At 51.8% G+C, this 19072-nt stretch overlaps 4 protein-coding genes across 4 annotated transcripts; 2 read left to right on the top strand and 2 right to left on the bottom strand.

Annotated features, from left to right (window-relative positions):
• Window positions 1–382: 382 nt before the first annotated feature.
• POSPLADRAFT_1181155 (hypothetical protein) lies at window positions 383–3312 on the top strand (the record flags this gene model as incomplete). The annotated part of the gene is made up of 11 exons (XM_024488815.1): window positions 383–422; window positions 480–526; window positions 583–904; window positions 928–1202; window positions 1254–1686; window positions 1740–1834; window positions 1896–2388; window positions 2440–2509; window positions 2561–2624; window positions 2681–2817; window positions 2884–3312. The coding sequence occupies 11 exons, from the start codon at window positions 383–385 to the stop codon at window positions 3128–3130; spliced, it is 2223 nt and encodes a 740-aa protein (XP_024339891.1). The 3' UTR covers window positions 3131–3312.
• Window positions 3313–4195: 883 nt separating this feature from the next.
• POSPLADRAFT_1056446 (hypothetical protein) lies at window positions 4196–6955 on the bottom strand (the record flags this gene model as incomplete). Its single annotated transcript, XM_024480773.1, has 11 exons — window positions 4196–4448; window positions 4504–4640; window positions 4694–4757; window positions 4808–4877; window positions 4937–5420; window positions 5478–5572; window positions 5631–6084; window positions 6143–6426; window positions 6487–6760; window positions 6817–6863; window positions 6916–6955. The coding sequence occupies 11 exons, from the start codon at window positions 6953–6955 to the stop codon at window positions 4196–4198; spliced, it is 2202 nt and encodes a 733-aa protein (XP_024339890.1).
• Window positions 6956–11886: 4931 nt separating this feature from the next.
• Window positions 11887–13703, top strand: POSPLADRAFT_1141576 (hypothetical protein; the record flags this gene model as incomplete). Its single annotated transcript, XM_024485316.1, has 5 exons — window positions 11887–12056; window positions 12107–12500; window positions 12675–12712; window positions 13062–13091; window positions 13256–13703. The coding sequence occupies 5 exons, from the start codon at window positions 11887–11889 to the stop codon at window positions 13701–13703; spliced, it is 1080 nt and encodes a 359-aa protein (XP_024339889.1).
• Window positions 13704–14954: 1251 nt separating this feature from the next.
• Window positions 14955–17678, bottom strand: POSPLADRAFT_1056444 (hypothetical protein; the record flags this gene model as incomplete). Its single annotated transcript, XM_024480772.1, has 11 exons — window positions 14955–15189; window positions 15248–15384; window positions 15439–15502; window positions 15554–15623; window positions 15675–16167; window positions 16222–16308; window positions 16374–16805; window positions 16857–17095; window positions 17155–17476; window positions 17535–17581; window positions 17639–17678. The coding sequence occupies 11 exons, from the start codon at window positions 17676–17678 to the stop codon at window positions 14955–14957; spliced, it is 2166 nt and encodes a 721-aa protein (XP_024339888.1).
• Between the last annotated feature and the right edge of the window lie 1394 nt (window positions 17679–19072).

The raw sequence follows: 19072 nt of genomic DNA, 5'->3' as shown, positions 1-19072 counted from the left end.
ATCGGCATGAATATGCGCGCCTGTCCTCTGAAGCAGCCTCAGCACGCTATGCCGATGTTTGCCCTTGACGAGTGAATTATTCCACCCCGTGGTCTCGGACTAAGAGTAGCCTTCGGACTAAGAGTGGCCGATCAGCTCTTTGAAGGGCTAGCGGCGCCACAGGTCCGCGGCAGTTCAGGACCCAGCAAACACGCATATTCAAAGACCGTAAGCGTAGGAGGTGTCTTGAAGCCAGCGCTCCATTACTTCCGACTGTTCGCGGAATGCGACAAGGCACAGTGCAGGCATGTCGACTCCGAGTCGTCATGTGGATGAGAACAGACACTATGCACCACGTATAAAAGACATCGGGATGGCTGAGTCTTCGTCACCAGTTTACACCATGTCTTTTGAACTCACTAACGGAATCTACCTTCGCTCCAGTACGTTGTCTGGCAGCGTTTTGTGTACCTTCACAGCTGAATTAACATGGGCTTAAGGCATCAATGCCGACTTCGCGAAGGACCCTCAGGTCCTGGCCGCTTTTGTGAGCATTTCGTTATCCCACTATCCGCGTCGCGATCGACCTCATGTTCTTTGTAGAGCCCCGACATAATCCCGTTGGGTCAGACGCAGCCTGACCACGAGGACTTGATCATCTCCTATGACCATTTCATTGCGCACGATGTCGATCCCGACGAAGCCAAGACCCGCATATATCTGAGGGGCAAGGCTGTCATCAACAAAGCTGTCGGTGGCGTCGAGACACAGGTGTCTCTCAAGGCGATTCCAAACGAGCTCATCCTCTGGCCTCAAGCTTGGACTAGCGCCGCTGACCTTGGCCAGGTCGTGCTCAAGGCATCAAAGGACGGCGAAGGCACGTCCTTCCAAAAACCACCCCATGTCGTCAAAACTGACATTCTCTGTCATGCACCCGTACAGTCGTAGCGACAGAGACCCCAATCTCATACAATCCGACGCAAGGCCTCGGCCGCCACGATACCTTCATTGCGAAGGCCACCAGCAAGAACGCCTCACTCGAAGACCTCGTACCCAAGGTGCAGAACTGGCGCGACTTGGTCAAGTATATCGGTCAGGATCCGACGCTGGCTACATACAATGTCGTCTTCGCAGACCCGTGCTCCACCAACGTCAGCTTGACCACTCGTCTCCGTCTCTTCGACAACAAGACCGACAGTGTCGACATGGTCTTTGGCATCGAGGTATGCAGTGAAAAACAGTAACGAAGATTGGATGCTGACGACCCCGTGCAGGCCGTAGGGATCCCGGCCAAGAACATCGATGCATCCTTATCCTGCTTTGGTGCCACGCCCGACTACATTCCGTTCTCGTTTGGGCATCAGCGCGTCCACATCGCGCCCTCGACGTTGCTAAGCACTAAGGCTACTGTGCCTGTCAACTTCGATGGGACGATTACGCTCAATGTGTTCAATGACACGCAGCAGACGTTCGGTGACTACTCGTCGATCTCTTTGATTGCGTATGCGGTCACGGTCGTCGACGGACAGGAGACGTTTACGACGCTAGGGGCTGAGCACGTCGTGTTCCATTCGAACATACGTGTGAAGAAGTTGCTGCGCAAGTATGAGGTGGCCAATGACGGTCCATTCTATCCCTTCTACTTTAGGGACAATTTGTCGGATGGCCCACACTTCCCAAGGGGTGGCGACGCATATTCATCTCCTGGTCCGTGGCAGTACCTGTCTGACACCTGTGGAGATGTTGACGCTATAACATAGATATTCAGCCACTGGGAGTTGTCCCGGATCCGGACGTGACATCCAACCTTGGCCCGGAGAACTATATGGTTGATGTCTCTAATAAGCGAAACGAGGTGTGTGTTATAGTCTGGGCCACCATAGATACACTGATGTTCAATTGATCTGCGGCTTCAGGTTTTGCATGGAGACAATTCGAACTACATCTATGTTCGCGCCACCACCGCTGCGCCTACCTCTGGCCAAGTACGGCTGTATGTCATTCCCAATGCCACGCTCCTGCATCCCTCACAGTACGACCAAACGGGAAACATTGTCTGGGACTACAACGAGAACAGCGAACCGCGCGTCGCAGTACGCTCGTATTCTACGGACGCTACCGATGCGCCCAACCCCATCCTTCTTCCTGAGCCGTTTAACTGCGCGGATCGCCCGCCACCGCCGGCCGGGAGTGATCATTATTGTCTTGTAGCAGAATGCAAGCCGGATGGCATCGGCCCAGACGGCTTCGAGTACACATGGCCACACCTGCAGGCGGGCGAGTTTAGGACTGCCGCAGAGTTTACCGCATGGGTCCAGAACGAGCCCTATGTTGCGTGGCGCAATGTCACATATGTGTCGAATCCAAATGCTGCTTCCCAAATTCTCAGGACCAGCTTCACTATTCCAGGTGAGTGCCTTGGGTAAACTGCTCGTGATCTCGCTGACAGCGCGTGTCGAGAAACCTTTACTCCTGCGGATCTGTGGACCTTCCAGGTCCGGGCCATCGAGTGCCCTCTTGGATCTGCGGTGTGAGTGCACATTTTCGAGCACTTACGATAGATTGTTGACAGCCACTGCAGTTCTATGGACTCGAGTGATCCACTAGTGCAGCTCAGCCCGCTCACTATCACCATCCCTGATGAGGTACGTCACGAAACGGCATGTGCGTAGTGGTGTACTGAACCTCCATCAACTTCCAGGCGGCTGGGCCTGTCTTCTCTGGTAAGAACCCGGGCTTCAACTGTCAGGTTGCCATCCGCTGGTTCGCGAACGGAAAGGAACCTCAGACTGGCCAACGCGTCGAGGGTAATCTCGTATATCGGTCCTACAAGACCACGTAAGTCACCTTCCCATTGTTCTACAAGCACAATTCTATCTCACATAATTTGGCTTTGGCTGGTAGCGCCCTGGCGTATCACCTCTACAAGCGCAAGAGTATTGGCAAGCCTGCCCAACCGTTCGAGTTGACTGTAGAAAATCACTACCCGAATCTGGAGATCCCCGGCCGTGAGCCCAAGAACAAGAATGATCCTCCGCAGATCGGCGGAGCGCACGTTCGCCGTGTGCTGGGTGACAAGTATGTTATTCCCGAGGGCGTTTTCATTGACCATGTTGTCGGCGCGGATACCCTAGGTTATAAGCTGGATTGATCCCGTGGTAATCTGACCAATGTCTTAGCCACTGTAACGATATACAGCTGTTTGTGTACTATTAGGAGTAAACACGGAAAGTCTTTGAATTGTGTAGTAGTTCCGATTGAGCCGAATAGCAAAGATCAAGTGAGATATTGTGTAACATTACCTTCGTTGCAATACAAGCCATATTGGTTGTCGGGAGACACCTAGTATTCGAATGATGGCCCGGTCAGCTTTGAGTGGTTTTAGACTGCCGCTTCAGCAAAAAGCCAATCTGATGATTGTTCATTCTCATTGTGCCCCAATCATTTCTGAGTCAGCGGCTATGCACAACCGCCCACTACCGGTAAGTCTCCCCTTGCTGTTGGCTTATTCTACTTCTATCCTGTAATACAGTCATAGATCTCATACGAAAGCCGCATCATGCACGACTACGCAGTGTACATTATGTGTCGCGTTCGCCCCCTTGTAGCACAACTGTGGTCTCCTGCTCACACAATCCACTCATTCCTCGCTCGCACCCGTGTTTGTGAACCGCCCACCATGTGTCTTGATAGTAAATTGGACCGTTCCTTTAATAGATCAAATCTCACTCATTCGTGGAACATGGCCGGACCCTAATTAGGAATGGCAGCTGGCACGTCGGCGCTACCGAGGCGAGTACTACACTAATATAGAACAGGGCGAGGGAGCCATCTTGTGCTCAATCTCAAATACCGCCTCTGAAACTAACTGACCTCCGCGCTTTCAGCCATTCAGACATTATTATGGAGCCCAACGATTCTGCATATATCAATGCGCTTTACTCCTACAGACGTCAAGGTACAAACGTGCGAGTGTCAGGAGCGGCGACGTGTACTGCAGACTCCGACAGACAACAAGACACGCTACGCATCAGGAAACGAGAGCTAGCCAAAGATCAAACGTATCGTACACGACAGCGTACTAAGAGATTGCAGGCAGCAACAGACAATCACCACAACACTATTGTACAGACCTGGAGGCAACGAGTCATAGAGCGTATTCTGCTGTGCTAAAAGGCGACAGAGAGCACGCAGAATACCCAGGCTAAGAACAGATTCAAGCCGATCCGATATTGTAGCCCATAGCGTCTGCCCCTATGATATAATCGATGTAAATTACCTCATTGAGTCTGTATTTCTCGCCCAAAACACGGCGAGGGTGCGCTCCGCCAATCTTGGGCGGCTGCTTCTCGCCAGTGTTGTCCTCGTCGGGGATCTTGACATTCGGGTAGTCGTGCGTGACAGTGCGCACAGAGGGGGCGCTCGGTTTCCCGGTGTTGCGGCGCCTGAAAAACTCGTCGCCCATCATCCTGTAAACGACAAATGAGACAAAGTCGCGTTGACCGAGGTGAAAATGTCGCTTACGACGTCATCATCGTCTGGAGTGCGAGATTACCAGAGATCTGCTGTCCGTTCTGAACCTGTGTCCCGTTGGCGTACCAGCGGATGACCACCTGACAGGTGAAGCCGGGAGCCTTCCCAGTAAACTCTGCACCCGCAGTCTGCAATCGTTTGACATCAGATGGTTCAAAATGTCCGTAGTCTATTCTCGTACCTGGTCAGAGCCGGTGATAGTCAACTTCCCGATCTTGATATCTGCATCGCTGGAATCCATTTCGCTGTGCAAGCTGTCAGTGTTTGCATCAACACGAGATGCAGAATAACACACATGTAGGATCCTGATGGGCAATTGAGGGCCTGAACCTGGAATATCCAGACGTCGGAGGCACTGAACGATGCTGCAAGGGATGCACGAGGTAAAATACCAATTTTACTCTGCAACGATGTGAATACTCACCCGGAATGGTGAAGCTCGTGTAGAAGACCTGGGACGGCGCATTCGGGTTGCTGATGTAGCACATGTTGCGCTGGCACACGCATGGGTTGCTCCGGATCCAAGCAGCATACTCTGCAGCCGTAGCGAAGTCCCCAGTTTCCTGGTGGGGCCACTCATAGGAGTAGCCATTAGCATCGAGCCCATCTGGCCTACACTCGGCAATGAGACAGTAGTGGTCCCCTCCGGGAGGCGGCGGGGGGTCGGAGAAGTTGAATGGCTCCGTGAAGAGAACAGGAGCCTCGGGCGAGGTTGTGTTGTAATTCCGAATCGCAACCTTGGGGTCTCCCCCAGACGTATGGTCGTAGATGATACATCCCTGCGTGCTGTACTGCGACGGATGCAAGAGCACTGAAGAGGGTATAGCAAACAGCCGCACAGAGCCAGAAGCCGGGACGGTAGTAGTGCCGCGCAGATAGATGTAGTTGGAGAGATTAGCAACCAAAGACTGTGTGTAGCACGATTGTGAACAATCGAGCACTCCCAGAAGACGATTGAAACTTACAACGTTTCGTTTATCAGACACATCAACCCTGTAGTTGGCCGGACCTAGATCAGACTGTACGTTGGCATCCGGCAACGTGCCCCAGGGCTGAATGTCTAGGAGCCGGAACAGTTAATGATAGTCATCATGACGTATTAATATGTAGCGACATACCAGGTGAGAAGTAGTATGTTCCGTTTCGCGGGAACTGATCCCCATCGGTCACCTGGTCTCTGAAATAAAAGGCAGGAGCGGTAGCTGGATTGGTCGCTACAGCAGCCTGACGGATGCGAGCGAACTTATTCAAAACCTTCTTCACGCGCGTGTCCGAGTGGAAAACAATGTGCTCAGCACCCAGCGTGGTATACGTCTCCTTCCCGCTGACCGCCGTAACAGCGTACGCGATAACGGAAACGGAAGAGTAGTCGCCGAACGTCTGCTTCTTGTCGTTGAAGACGTTCAAGGTTACCGTACCGTCGAAGTCCTTAGGCAGAATGGCAGGGGTGGTGAGCAACTTGGAAGGGAGAATGTTGGTGCGGGACAACCCAAACGTGAATGGCTTGGATCCAGTCGTGGCGCCGAAACCGACCAGAGAGACGTCGATATCGCTGGCCGGAGTACCGATGGCCTACAATTTATCGGCATTAGGACACGACTTGTCAGCAATCTCGAAGTCCAAGTAATACCTCAATTCCGAAGGCCATGTGGACCGAAGTAGCCTGGTTCTCAAAGAGCCTGAGCCTTGTGGTCAAGCTGACATTCGTCGAGCACGGGTCGGCGAAGACCACGTTGTACGTGGCTAACGTCGGATCCTCGCCCACAAGCTTCACAAGGTCACGCCAGTTGTGAACCTGCTGCGCAAGTGTTCCCGCTGCTTTGGCGACTCCGGTAGTGCACTCAGCGATCAGAGTGTCGTGACGACCCAGACCTTGACTCGGGTTGTACGCGATAGGCGTGTTGGTCACAACGACTGTAGTTATGGAGAAGCTTTCTCAGTACCATTACTTTGAGTATTGAGTGTGCAATGTACCTTCTCCGTCCTTGGACGCGCTCAGCGTGGCCTGACCAATCTGAGCTGCGTTCTCCCAAGCCTGAGGCCACAGGATGAGCTCGTTAGGGATTGCCCTGAGCGAGACCTGGGTCTCGACTTCCTTGGCGGTGCCATTGATGACCGCCTTGCCACGCAGATAGATGCGCGTCTTGGACTCGCTGGGATCAATCTCGTGTGCAATGAAGTGATCATATGCGGCGACCAGGGTAGCGGCATCGGGCTGCGTGTGACCTAGCGGGATGATATCCGAGCTCTGACAAAGACTCCAGTTACAAAGGGTGAAACGAGGCGCCTCAACAAACGACTCACGAAGGCGGCCAGGACCTGAGGATCAGTTGCAGGCGTAGCATTGATAGCTAATTGGTGATGTCAGAACATCACCTCTCGGGAGAGACAGGAGCGACCTACTAGAGCGAAGGTAAACGCCGTTGGAGATCTGAGAGGTCATGTCTGCTGTTTCGATAGCTTTCGAGTGAGACTGCTGAGCTGGATGGGTCGTTGAGGCCAGCCTTTATACGCAGTACTAGCCGGGAAGATGTCTAAAGGTGTGAAGGCGACGCTGTTCCATGCCATGCATATTACATAGTTCGCCTACCCCGGACAAGGCAAGACGTAATTTCAGTCGTCTAGCCGGTCATGAGGGCCAAGGCAGTGTCCGACCTCAGACGTAAATGTGATAGTCTTGTCGCATGTTTGAATGGATGCTATGGGCCGTGGTTCCTCTTTCCCAGTGGCGCCGTGTATAAGGCGTTGTATACGCAATGAGGCTCGAGAACAGAGTCCGGGTCTAACTTGTGACACGTTGATAATAGACGGTTGAACATCTGAATGAAGAGACACACTTCCTTGCAGACCTGCCTTCCCAATACTGTGGGTGAAATGACACAAGAAGTGAACGTCTACTTAATGAACGCCGTTAATTACGATATGGCTTACTATGCTTCCAGTTGCAAACAATTTCATTATCCTACCCATGCCCGCTACGATTCCGTCATAGCATCACGGGCGATGCCACAATTTGCATGCACACACCATCCGCCCAGCGAGGAGCAAAGCCATTGAAGGATCGACACAACGTACCAAAATTAGAGATTGCCAAATCATTGTGGCGCTGCGGTACATTGCACGAAGCGAGTAAAGTGTCTTCCATCATCATCTGACGAGAGAACTGACAAGATATCAAAAAAATCATTCGGAGACAACCTACATGTGAAATCAACCAGCACACTTCTATTCCAAGAAGACATGCCTTCGAAAGATTCTTGAGCTGCAGCATTCTGAGAACCTGCTGCTAGTTACTCATCTTGCCTGGTCCTACGTTTGGTTTCGGCATCAAGTGAACATGAGTGGAAGGTTATTGGTAGCATCGAGCCTTAACATCGTCAAGTCGTGTAGCAGCAGTAATCCTCGTATCTACATGGGCAGCAATTCAGCGCATTCAATCTCAATCTAGAAAGTGGATGGAAGATGGGTCACGAGTGCATGCATCCTTCCCATATATGTGGCCGTACCTGACGTCCCATTCATGAAGCCTATTGGATACACAGCTTCCTGTAGGCTCTAGACTTTATTAACCGCGTGGGGAAAGGTGATCGGCGGTGATTGCATACCTGCTCGCGAATAGTCTTTGATCTCAGCGTGCTAATTACTTGCACTGAAAGACTGAGTCCACTATGTTCGGGGATCTTAATCAGCCCTCGCCTAGAAAATGTAGCTGAACAGATGCGGTTCAAGAGTAATAGAAGAGAGCAAAAGAAGCTCTCGGGATAACCTGACAGTTGGCCTTCCGGTAATTCCCGAGCCTCGCAGACGGATGTTGGCGAGATGGGTCGACATTATGGTGGTGAGCTGCAAATCTTCTCGGCTTCACAGGCCATGGACTAGAGCTTTCATTGAACGAACGTATACAAGATTGCAGCATCGAAGCTGACGAACTGTATCAGACGCCTGATCAATGCTTACCACTATGCGCGTCGACCAAAAACCTGACGGCGATCACCGAAATGTCGATCGTGTCCCATAAACGGCAAGCTTATCGACAGAAACCCTTAAATTCATCTCACAATGATAAACAGCTCGCATTCTCAGTCATCGAAGCTATCCAATATAATACACAAGAGAGCAGGGTGCGCATAGCGTGTTTTAGTATATCGAACTGTGTGGGATGCCAGCGTGTCAAAGTGCTTGTATTGGTCGGGAGGTTCCACGTCAGTAAAACACTAGGTTACTGTCACGAGGAGCGCCTACATGATGAAGCTTGAAAGTTGAAGCTTGAAGGACCGCGCTACTCTTATGCGTCAGCTCTAAAAGAATGAGGGCAGACTTCGAACCGTAGCGTAAACGGATGAACTCGGAGGATAACAAGACAGGCAGTCACGTTACAGGGAATCAATCTCTTCCTATTCGTCGCTGTCGCTCATCGGCAAATTCGAACACTCTCACCTCTGATCTCAGGCTCTAGACTCACGCAGACTTCCCCTCCGCTCCAGGCCTCAGATATTCGCAGACTCATACATATATATTGATGACTACACAATATGTCTTTAGATTATGCAGAGGTGCGTTGTACACAGTTCTGGTACATTCCAGCATTCATTCCTCGGCATTTCATCTGTCTCCCTACAGATGGCCAAGCGGCCCTCACGCACACTAGTTGTGTCCGTCGTGGAGCTTCAAGCCCGAGGATGCATGCGCTAGCAAGTATCGGCGATAACCATCAAATTATCCCGTGCTCCAGTTCTACGGGGGGACACGTACAAGCCTGCTCATGCATCGCTCCCGATTGCATGCATGTAGGAATGAGGGTTCCCTCAGGAACACAATATGCAGGGATGGTGCGGATCTCCTCGTGTTCTTTCCCGTGCCGGGCGTCCGTACCGACGCCCTATCACAAGACCTAGCGCAAGCTTCCAGTGTCTCTAATTATCTCATGCACGAAGTGTAGGGGAGAAGAGTCACAATTCGGTGCGGTACCGTGACTGAACTGTTACACGCGGCCCACGTCAAAGCGACAACGAGGCGCGTTGTTCAGTCATGCTGCACCTTGTTTCCTCGTGGAAGTGCGGAGCTTGTCTATACGTAAGCGCGATATATGCATCCAGCCACATAGCGCATGGTGGGCACTCGTATACGGGCGGAGCCATCTGCGGGATCTTGAAGCGCTACGAAGCGGATCGCGAAGGCTGTGTTGCTCTGTCTTCATTCATGGAGGTGATTAGTAGCACTTATGATCCTGTCGTGCTTCGGCACGCCTTACAGGAAGCTCCTCCCTGTTGTCGCTCCGCCCCGGCGGAGATGCAAGAAGCATTTCTAGTATGTATGGTGTCGCATGGTAAATATTCTTAAGGTTCATCGATATGAATGCGATGGTGGTCATACCTTGATGTTTGTGGTCCAATGTTGGTTACGTGAGAGCTTACATGTACCCCGAGGTGAACGTTTATACAAATTGCTGTGCAAGGGCCGCTTCTGACTTCTGCCATGGGACGCTTTCGGGCATCCGGCCAGTTATCAGGCTGCATTGGGGTGCTGACGGCCGTACACGATCACAAGTTTTTTATGCAATGTCGTCCTTGAGCGCGGTATGCTGAGAGTTGTCCGTCTGCCCATGGACGCGCAGCATTGTGTTGCTGTATGGGGTAATGCGGGAACATAAGCGCCTTGGGGATACTTCGTCGGCGTCTATCCAAAGAAAGCCAGGCACGGATAATAACCCATCGCTGGCATCCTCTATTCCGTCAGGACGCGCTGCATCTCCTCCCCAACATCAGCCCAGACTGTAGTGGTACATCTACACCGCACGAAAGTGCTGCAGTATGCAGCTAATCATACATGTCAGCCCGGCGAGTCATCGACTGAACTCAGCCTGCACCGCTCGTGCACGCGCAGGAGAGGTATAAGATACATATTCCACAACCTGGAAGATGTCTATCGGAATCTAACGCTTTATCGTTTATCCTCCGTACACCCATCAGATATTCCCTCTACCGCAATATTTAGCATCCCTTAAGGTCAGACATGTACGACGGCAGGTCTTCGTGAGTCCCGGAGTCAATGCTGAGCCATTCGCCATGATGTACCGCTCAGTACTCACCTGACACCAGGTACGGTGACGCAAGCCTTGAAGACGAAGCCTCCGTCGAAGCTAAATCTGGGTGCGATGCATACGGCCCGCTGCCGAGAACGTGGTAACGCCAAGCAGATCTCGGGCTGGATACATCTCAGGAGTGGGCCCAGACTTACACCTCTTATCCCTTTGAATATACCAAATATGCTGCAAGGGGAATCCAGAAGGCGCCGGAGCATCAGGCGAACTGTCCAGCGGGGCAACGGTCTATGATGACGTCAGATCAGTCTCAAACGTGCATACATTTTCTCCTTCAACCCCAAGATTAAGCGACCGTCGTCTGCAACGCAAACGAGGATGAGTCACGCCTTCAGGACGAGCAGGCCATATTCACATCACTTCGCTTCGATGATCATGGCGCGATATCGCATCCTTCCAACACTGAAGAGGGCAGAGCTGGTTTTACGGAAAGTATGGCTCTCGTTTTAGGAACAACTCGCTAGTCGGGACCTGCGTAGGTGTCTCTGAACTGACCGCAGCGTAGAAGGATGAGGCAGACTTGTACGTGTTTGAATTCCTTGCGCATCTGAGGCAGCCTTATATATATATATATAACAGGACGAAAACTACTCTTCGACACACATATGACCCTTCTCCCGCATCAGCCTTCATGTACAGCCAAGGCCTCATGTTGCGACTCAGCGAGCACACATCCATGTGTTCTCTTGACCTGACGTCAATTCGGAGTTCCTGTTGGATCCGTGAGTACCTAGCGTGCTCATGGACATGATGCTGAACACAAGGAGACAGATCTTCCTCGTCCAGCAAATACGCAACGGCGCCGTCCGCGGACAACGTGTTCCCATCGAGCAGCCGAGAGATTCTGTGGAGCTGGAGCCAGATGTCAATCTCTGCTCCTCCACGATATCCAAAAAATGATGTGCAGCGTACTCGTAGTATCTGTGAGGACGTGCCTCTGTTCCAAGACCCATTCAGCGGAGACACTATAACAATGGTCAATAATTCTTTCAACGGTGAGCGCGCATTAACGGTTCCTTTCAGACCTTGATGGAAGTGCTTCCTGCAGAAGTGGATATCGCGAAAGGTTTCCCTCAGATCGACCTCCAGTCAAGCGGAGTGAAAATAAATGCAGATGGCATGTATGTTCTGTCACGTTCTATACGTCGCGTCCTGTGGTCACAGGAACAAGAATGGGGCTGCCTTTCTGGCAGGAACCTGATGTTTCTTCCTTTCCATCGGTGGTCGGGTGCGCGATAGCTGCGTCATGGCCCCACCTGAGGCAAGAACCTGCAATGTCAGCATTGCCTTTTGAAATCACAGAAGACACTACTCGTGGTACTACTCAGGATGCAACGTATAGCGAGGCTTCCCTACAAAATAGGTTCCTGACGCTGGTGTCAGGACTAAGCCTCACCGGAACGTTCGGTATATCGGAACCAATGAAGGAGGACGAACATGACACGTAAGTCAAACAACTGGATTTCCATAGCGCGCTGTGCTGACCGCGACAAGGTTACCAACACTCCGGCATTCGGAACGCATTCCAAGTGGCGCGTCGGGCACAGCGTCATGGTCAGCTCGGCGGCGGTTCAAACCTGCGTACCCCTTTGCTAAACTGACACTTCCGGTGGAACCTTGGGACATGGTGCTCGACTGCATTTTCGGTGCTGAGACCAAGGAGCTTCTCAAGCTCTCACTCGTCTGTCGGCACTGGTGGACTATGTGCAGGCCCTATCTGGTGCGGAACATCGTGTTCAACAACCGAGGCGACGTGCTCCGTGAATACCGGACAAGACGTCGTGACTGGGCGGGGCCGCGCTATGTGACCATCAGAGGCGCAGAGAAAACGAGGTCGCTCGGCCACTTCGGATTTGTGGCAGCCCTGTTTGGTTATGTATGGCAGAGCGTGCGTCATGTGGTTATCGACCATGGGGACTGGCGGGCGGGCGACTTCCGTCAGGACGTCTTCCACCACCTTCATGCCTTGATCAAAATTGATGTTTTGAGGGTTCATGATATCTCATTCACCTCGGGTGCTACTTATCGCAGCCTCGTCTCTCACACGTGTCTTTTGAGACAGGGATTCCGAGTAAAGACGCTTGCTCTCGCACAAGTAAGGTTTGAGGATGCATCGATGCCTCCCATCTCCCTCTTATGGATGAGTCGTTTCAATTCCAGTCGTAATCTATACGACGCATCCGTTGGCTTTGAGCTTGACCACTGAAATGCCACCGCCCTTGATGTGATCGCACATTGGCTGCTTGTTGCTCCGGACATGGACCACGCGTTGCTTTGAATCATATTGCTTTCATTGGGGAATCATGACGGAGACCGCCTTGATACTGTCCCGCTCAGCATCCCATTCCTCGAAATGGTTGGACCATACACCCGCCATATAAAGCTTAATTGGAGCTTAGGTAAGAACATTAATGCCATATCATCTTGTCTCTGTGTTGATGCCCTCCAGCACGACGTCTGTCCCTACCTCGATGCCCAAGTGTGTTCACGCACAACCAGAGGACGGGAGGTGTCATTTTGAAGATACATGTCAAGGACTCAATGTCCCACGCCTGGATCATAAGGGCGGTCTCACGCCTCTGGATGTCAGAAGGTTTCCTGATTGATGACCTTCTGATACTTCATCATCGATGTCCACTTTAGCCACGGAACTGTTGTGCCCAAAGGCCCAAAATGCGAGGGCTGTGCCTTGCATCACAGATCGCACTGTCCCTCTACCGGACCGAAAGTGCTGGACAACATCATGGCGAGGCTGAAAACTGTCTGCGACGTGTTGGATCGTGTCTTATGGAACATTCGGGATATACGCCCCTTCTTCTTATCCTTCGATCTTGGGGTGAAGATTCTGTTGAAACACGCTGACCCGCGTGGTGAGGAACGAGCTCGCAAGCTCGGGCGCGCGAGTAGCCGGGGGTCGGAGGCCCCTATCATAGTATATAACGACCGCGCGCGATGTACATACGCTACGCGATTGTCCCTTACAGGCATCGCTACGCCCGTGGACAAACGCGCCCCGCGCCATCGCACCCTTGTTCCAACAGATTCGGATATGCAGCTGTGCTCGATTGGATGCAGGCATCTGTATGCCTAGACTTTGCACATGGTTTCCAAAGTCAAGGATATCCAAAGTGTTAGCTCACGATCGTTTGTGAGCATCACTTTGTTGACGCTGTGGCATGCATTGATTGGTAGCGGACAGTCGCGATAAGGATCGAAGGCGTCCTCACGGACCAGCACTAGGCCTCCAGTGCAGGCATTGCGATACACCCCTCTGGACCCGAGAGGATGAAAAATCAAGCTAGGTGTTCTACATACCTGCCCCGCCGAGCTTCCCCGCCGTTTCCAGGGGCCATACAGCGTTTCTACAAGCCTCATGTACCCAGTGGTACACGCCTATAGCATCGAAAGGCACGGGCACGTTGTCGGTCGCACAAGTAGCTCGGACCGGTTACCAGCTGACCGGCTATGACAATTCGTTCCTACATTAATACCTCTGCGCTGCTCGTACTACTTGTTACCACTGTTGCTACTCGAACAACTCCGCCGGGGAGCCATGGTAACAACCATCCTGCCGTCATCTCGGTCAAACCGCGTCTACATGTATTCGTGCCAATCTGCTATCAGACAGACCGTCGGTTTCTGGCCCGTCTTCAGCGTCCTCTCCCGAGCCTCGTACCGCCATCACCTCCACTCACCCCCACCTCTATGCCCTTGGCGTCGACCGCCTGCCCGCGATGCAGCATACCTGTTATCAATCTTGCAGTCCGCGAGCCCGTGGACGACGTGCCTGCCAAAATGTCTGAGTCGTTGGGCAGCCGACTGCATTTTCAGAGGTGCAAGAGGACTATCGTGAGAAGAGCTGATGCTTGTGTTGGAAGTACAGTCGAAACTTACAGTGGTAGATCACATGATCGTGTATGGTACAACACAGATCGCTCTGTATGTTGTCCTTGACGTGCTTGCTGGCTACAACCTGGGTCAAACACGATTTAGGCTATCGTCTTCATTCTCAATTTCTGCCGAAGATCTAACTGTTTGATATGATTCTGTCAGCCATATCTCTCTAGTTTTGCTTGACCACTACCCAGGATACATGTCGTATAGTGTTGTGCCTGGCTTGACTTATGGGGCAGGCATAATTGTTCGCGACATAGTAGTAATAGTTCACCTGGCATCAATGTTAATCCACACTATAAGGGTTTTTGAACATCCGGCCTCAAGATGCAGTGGGGCTCCCATAAACAATTATCAGGACAGAGAGCTACACTTTCTGCCGAACTACATCATATACAGTGTGCCGTGTTCCAGTAGTACATGGTCGGATGACAGCCATGATCGACTTCTAGGTCAAGTTGTGGCCCCAGGTGTCTACACCGACGACATAGTCAACATGAATTCCCCCAGCAACGCTGTACTTGTCTCCGAGCACACGGCGGACGTGTGCCCCTCCGACCTTCGGGTGGCCTTTCTTTCTATCAGGCATCTCCAGATTTGGGTAGTTGTCCCCAACGGTCACCTCGAATGGTTCAGCGAGCTTTCCGATATTCTTGCGGCAAGTAAGGTGATACGCCAATGCACTATGAAGTAAAATATTCACACTGTGATAGCATCCGCAGTACAAAGATGTGCACTTACGTAGTGACCACGGTCCTGTAGACAAGGGATGCTACAATGCGCTGGCCAGGCTGAGCAGACTTGCCATTCGCAAACCAACGGATCGCGATCTGACAGTTAAATCCCGGCGCTTTGCCGGTGAAGATTATCCCGATCTCCTGATGACCAAGTGAATGTAAGCCATGAGCTATACGTCATTTGTGTCGGCCTACCGTTTCCGGGGTTGTGATAGTACGAAGACTGTACTGAATCTCTGGATCGCTCGAATCAAAAGAACTGTTGGTGTGGGATGAACACTATCACGGTACCATCAGATATTCAGCTTACATAGCGGAGCCAACAGGACAGTTGACAAGCCGGACGCGGAAGACCCAGTAATCCGTGGGGCTGAAGCCCTCTAAAGACATTGTATGAATGAGGGCCGATGAGGCCACATAAACGTACTCACCCGGAATAGTGAAACCAGTCCTGAGGACGTAAGACGCTGCATCCGCGTTTTGCATGTATTCCACACTACGCAGAGCTACATAAGGTCCATTCTGGACCCACGCAGTAAACTCAGCCGCAGTTCTGAAGTCGTCCACCTGCGTGTGTGGCCACAGGTACTCGGCGCCATCCGGACCAGTGCCATCCGGCTTGCATTCGGCCACAAGTGAATAGTGGTCATGTCCAGCCGGTAGAAGCGGTCTGTCCGCACAGCTGAACGGTTCCGAGAGGAGGATTGGATTGAGCGAGGCCGCGGAATTCGTCGAGTAAGACCGGATTGCGACATATCGCTCGCCGTCATCATTGTAGTCCCAAACAATGTTGCTCTCCTGATCATACAGCGAAGGGTGCAACAGGATGTTGTTGGGAAACGCGTACAGCCGCACTTTGCCTGAGGTCGGAGCGGTAGTTGTGTCACGGATATAGATGTAGTTGGAAGTATTCCCATGCAGGACCTGCAAGTGTGTTTGTCTCTTGCCATGAGAAGGACGATGAAGGCGGTAACATACCTCATTGCGGGTATTCGAAATGTCAACATAGTAATTCTTTGGACCGAGGCTTTCTTCGACGTTTGGGTCCGGAGTAACACCTAAGGGCTGAATATCTGCGATATATTGTTAGTAATAGTACATACACCGTCAGGGGCATTTACGCCACATACCAGGAGATGTATATGCGTCGCCACCCTTGGGAAATCTGGGCCATCCGACAAATTGTCCCTAAAGTAGAAGGGATAGAATGGACCGTCATTGGCTACCTCATACTTGCGCAGCAACTTCTTCACACGTATGTTCGAATGGAACACAACGTGCTCAGCCCCTAGCGTAGTAAACGTCTCCTGTCCGTCGACGACCGTGACCGCATACGCAATCAAAGAGATCGACGAGTAGTCACCGAACGTCTGCTGCGTGTCATTGAACACATTGAGCGTAATCGTCCCATCGAAGTTGACAGGCACAGTAGCCTTAGTGCTTAGCAACGTCGAGGGCGCGATGTGGACGCGCTGATGCCCAAACGAGAACGGAATGTAGTCGGGCGTGGCACCAAAGCAGGATAAGGATGCATCGATGTTCTTGGCCGGGATCCCTACGGCCTGCACGGGGTCGTCAGCATCCAATCTTCGTTACTGTTTTTCACTGCATACCTCGATGCCAAAGACCATGTCGACACTGTCGGTCTTGTTGTCGAAGAGCCGGAGACGAGTGGTCAAGCTGACGTTGGTGGAGCACGGGTCTGCGAAGACGACATTGTATGTAGCCAGCGTCGGATCCTGACCGATATACTTGACCAAGTCGCGCCAGTTCTGCACCTTGGGCACGAGGTCTTCGAGTGAGGCGTTCTTGCTGGTGGCCTTCGCAATGAAGGTATCGTGGCGGCCGAGGCCTTGCGTCGGATTGTATGAGATTGGGGTCTCTGTCGCTACGACTGTACGAGTGCATGACAGAGAATGTCAGTTTTAACGACATGGGGTGGTTTTTCGAAGGACGTGCCTTCGCCGTCCTTTGATGCCTTGAGCACGACCTGGCCAAGGTCAGCGGCGCTCGTCCAAGCTTGAGGCCAGAGGATGAGCTCGTTGGGGATCGCCTTGAGAGACACCTGAGTCTCTATACCACGTGTGTACTTGCTTATGACCGCTTTGCCTCGAATGTATATGCGGGTCTTGGCTTCGTCGATATCAATATCATGCGCGATAAACTGGTCATAGGAGCTGATTAGATCTTCGTGTTTGGGCTGCGTTTGGCCCAGGGGGATGATATCTGGACTCTGTAAAGTATGCGGGCTTAATGTCAACGCAGACCGTGGCGTATGAATAACTGCTTACAAAAGCCGCAAGGACCTGGGGATCCTTGGTAAATTCAGCATTGATGCCTAAGCATGGTCTTATTTCTTCTCTGTTTTAGAACGAGGCAGAGGACGTAGACGTACTAGAGCGAAGGTAGATCCCGTTGGAGAGCTTTGAAGACATATTGTGGACTGAGTGGCGAACCCCTGGCCACGACAAGTCCCTTTTATACGTCCAGCATCTGTCCGTACAATGTCCGCAGAACGCACCTGATGCGACGTAAGTAGATCTTGACTTAGGTACGTTCCGACGAGCGGAGGTACCGCAGCGCCTTGTTTAAAGACTCGCCATGGTGAGGTGACGGGCGTCATGCCTTCTTAGGTACCGATATCTGCCACCTGTCTCTCCTCCGCGGAATTGCGGCGTCACTGAGCTTTCGATGTTGTGATGGGAAACACAAGTCCGATAGAATGACAAGAAGCAGCGCGTCTTCAAGCGAGCGACCCTGAAGCCATTCCGCAGGACGGTCCCTGGTGACTCGGAGATGGGTTGACGATATAGTGATGAGCTTCCAATTGCCTCGGCTTCACATATCATAGACTAGAGCCTTTCATTGAACGAACATATACAAAATTGCAGCATCGAAGCAAGTTACAAACTGTATCAGACCCCTGATCGACACTTGCCGCTATGAGCGCCCACACAAGTAAACGGCGATCACCGAGGTGCCGATCGTATGCCTTATACGGTAAGTTTTCCACTGTTTGGTATACCTGGCCGAGAATATTCGTGCGCAAGCGGCAGAATTCGCTCGTGACTATAGCCCCGACCTGGCTGTATCCTGAAAAGTATCGTCACAGCCATATTTCACCAAAGTAGGCCGTTGTTTCCAGGGCCTGCCCATTCTCACCCGAATTCCGTTTGCGCGCACCAGTTCGAATTCAGGCTTTCAGCAGGTCTGACGATATTAATCAGCTGAGTGATTGCGACACAGTGTTAATCTAGTTTCTGTCATCCGAGAGCGTGACATATCACTGTTGCCGTACACCAGGCCTGAGGGCCACGCTTCAGCATATAGTTCTTTATTTTTGGTCTCTGCTTCCAGCAGCGAGGTCTGGCGTTAGAGTATGTGTCTCGGACCTTGCGGATGCTTGCCACTACCAGAATAATTCACTTATTCCGCTAGTTCAGCGGCAACGTCCTCTTTTTCCCGATATTCCAACTGTCTGGTCGGCTCTACTGGTGAATGTGAAACCGATGTCGCGGACTTCCGAGCTCGGAGCGCACGTTCTATTCAATCCAAGTAGGTACAATCACGAATCTTAGCAGATTTATTTGCTCATGCAATGTCATGGGAGTCTTTTATGCATCAGCAGACCAAGATACTGTTATTGAGCTCTCCGGCATGATATCCTCCGTTGAGCAATATACTGCTGGGCTAAAGATCCGCATCTGCTTCAAAGGCTATGCAATATCGCTGTGAGGTAATTCTACGTCGTCTAAACGGTCACATACCATCGTTTTCGGAATCATGCAAGTGATAGATACTCCTAGCCGGTCTCAGCTTTAGAGGGTCG

This window comes from Postia placenta (assembly GCF_002117355.1).
Source record: "Postia placenta MAD-698-R-SB12 unplaced genomic scaffold POSPLAscaffold_6, whole genome shotgun sequence".
NCBI lineage: Eukaryota > Fungi > Basidiomycota > Agaricomycetes > Polyporales > Adustoporiaceae > Rhodonia > Rhodonia placenta.
Note: the sequence above shows the minus strand (reverse complement) of the source record. Positions and strands in the feature narration are given on the sequence as shown.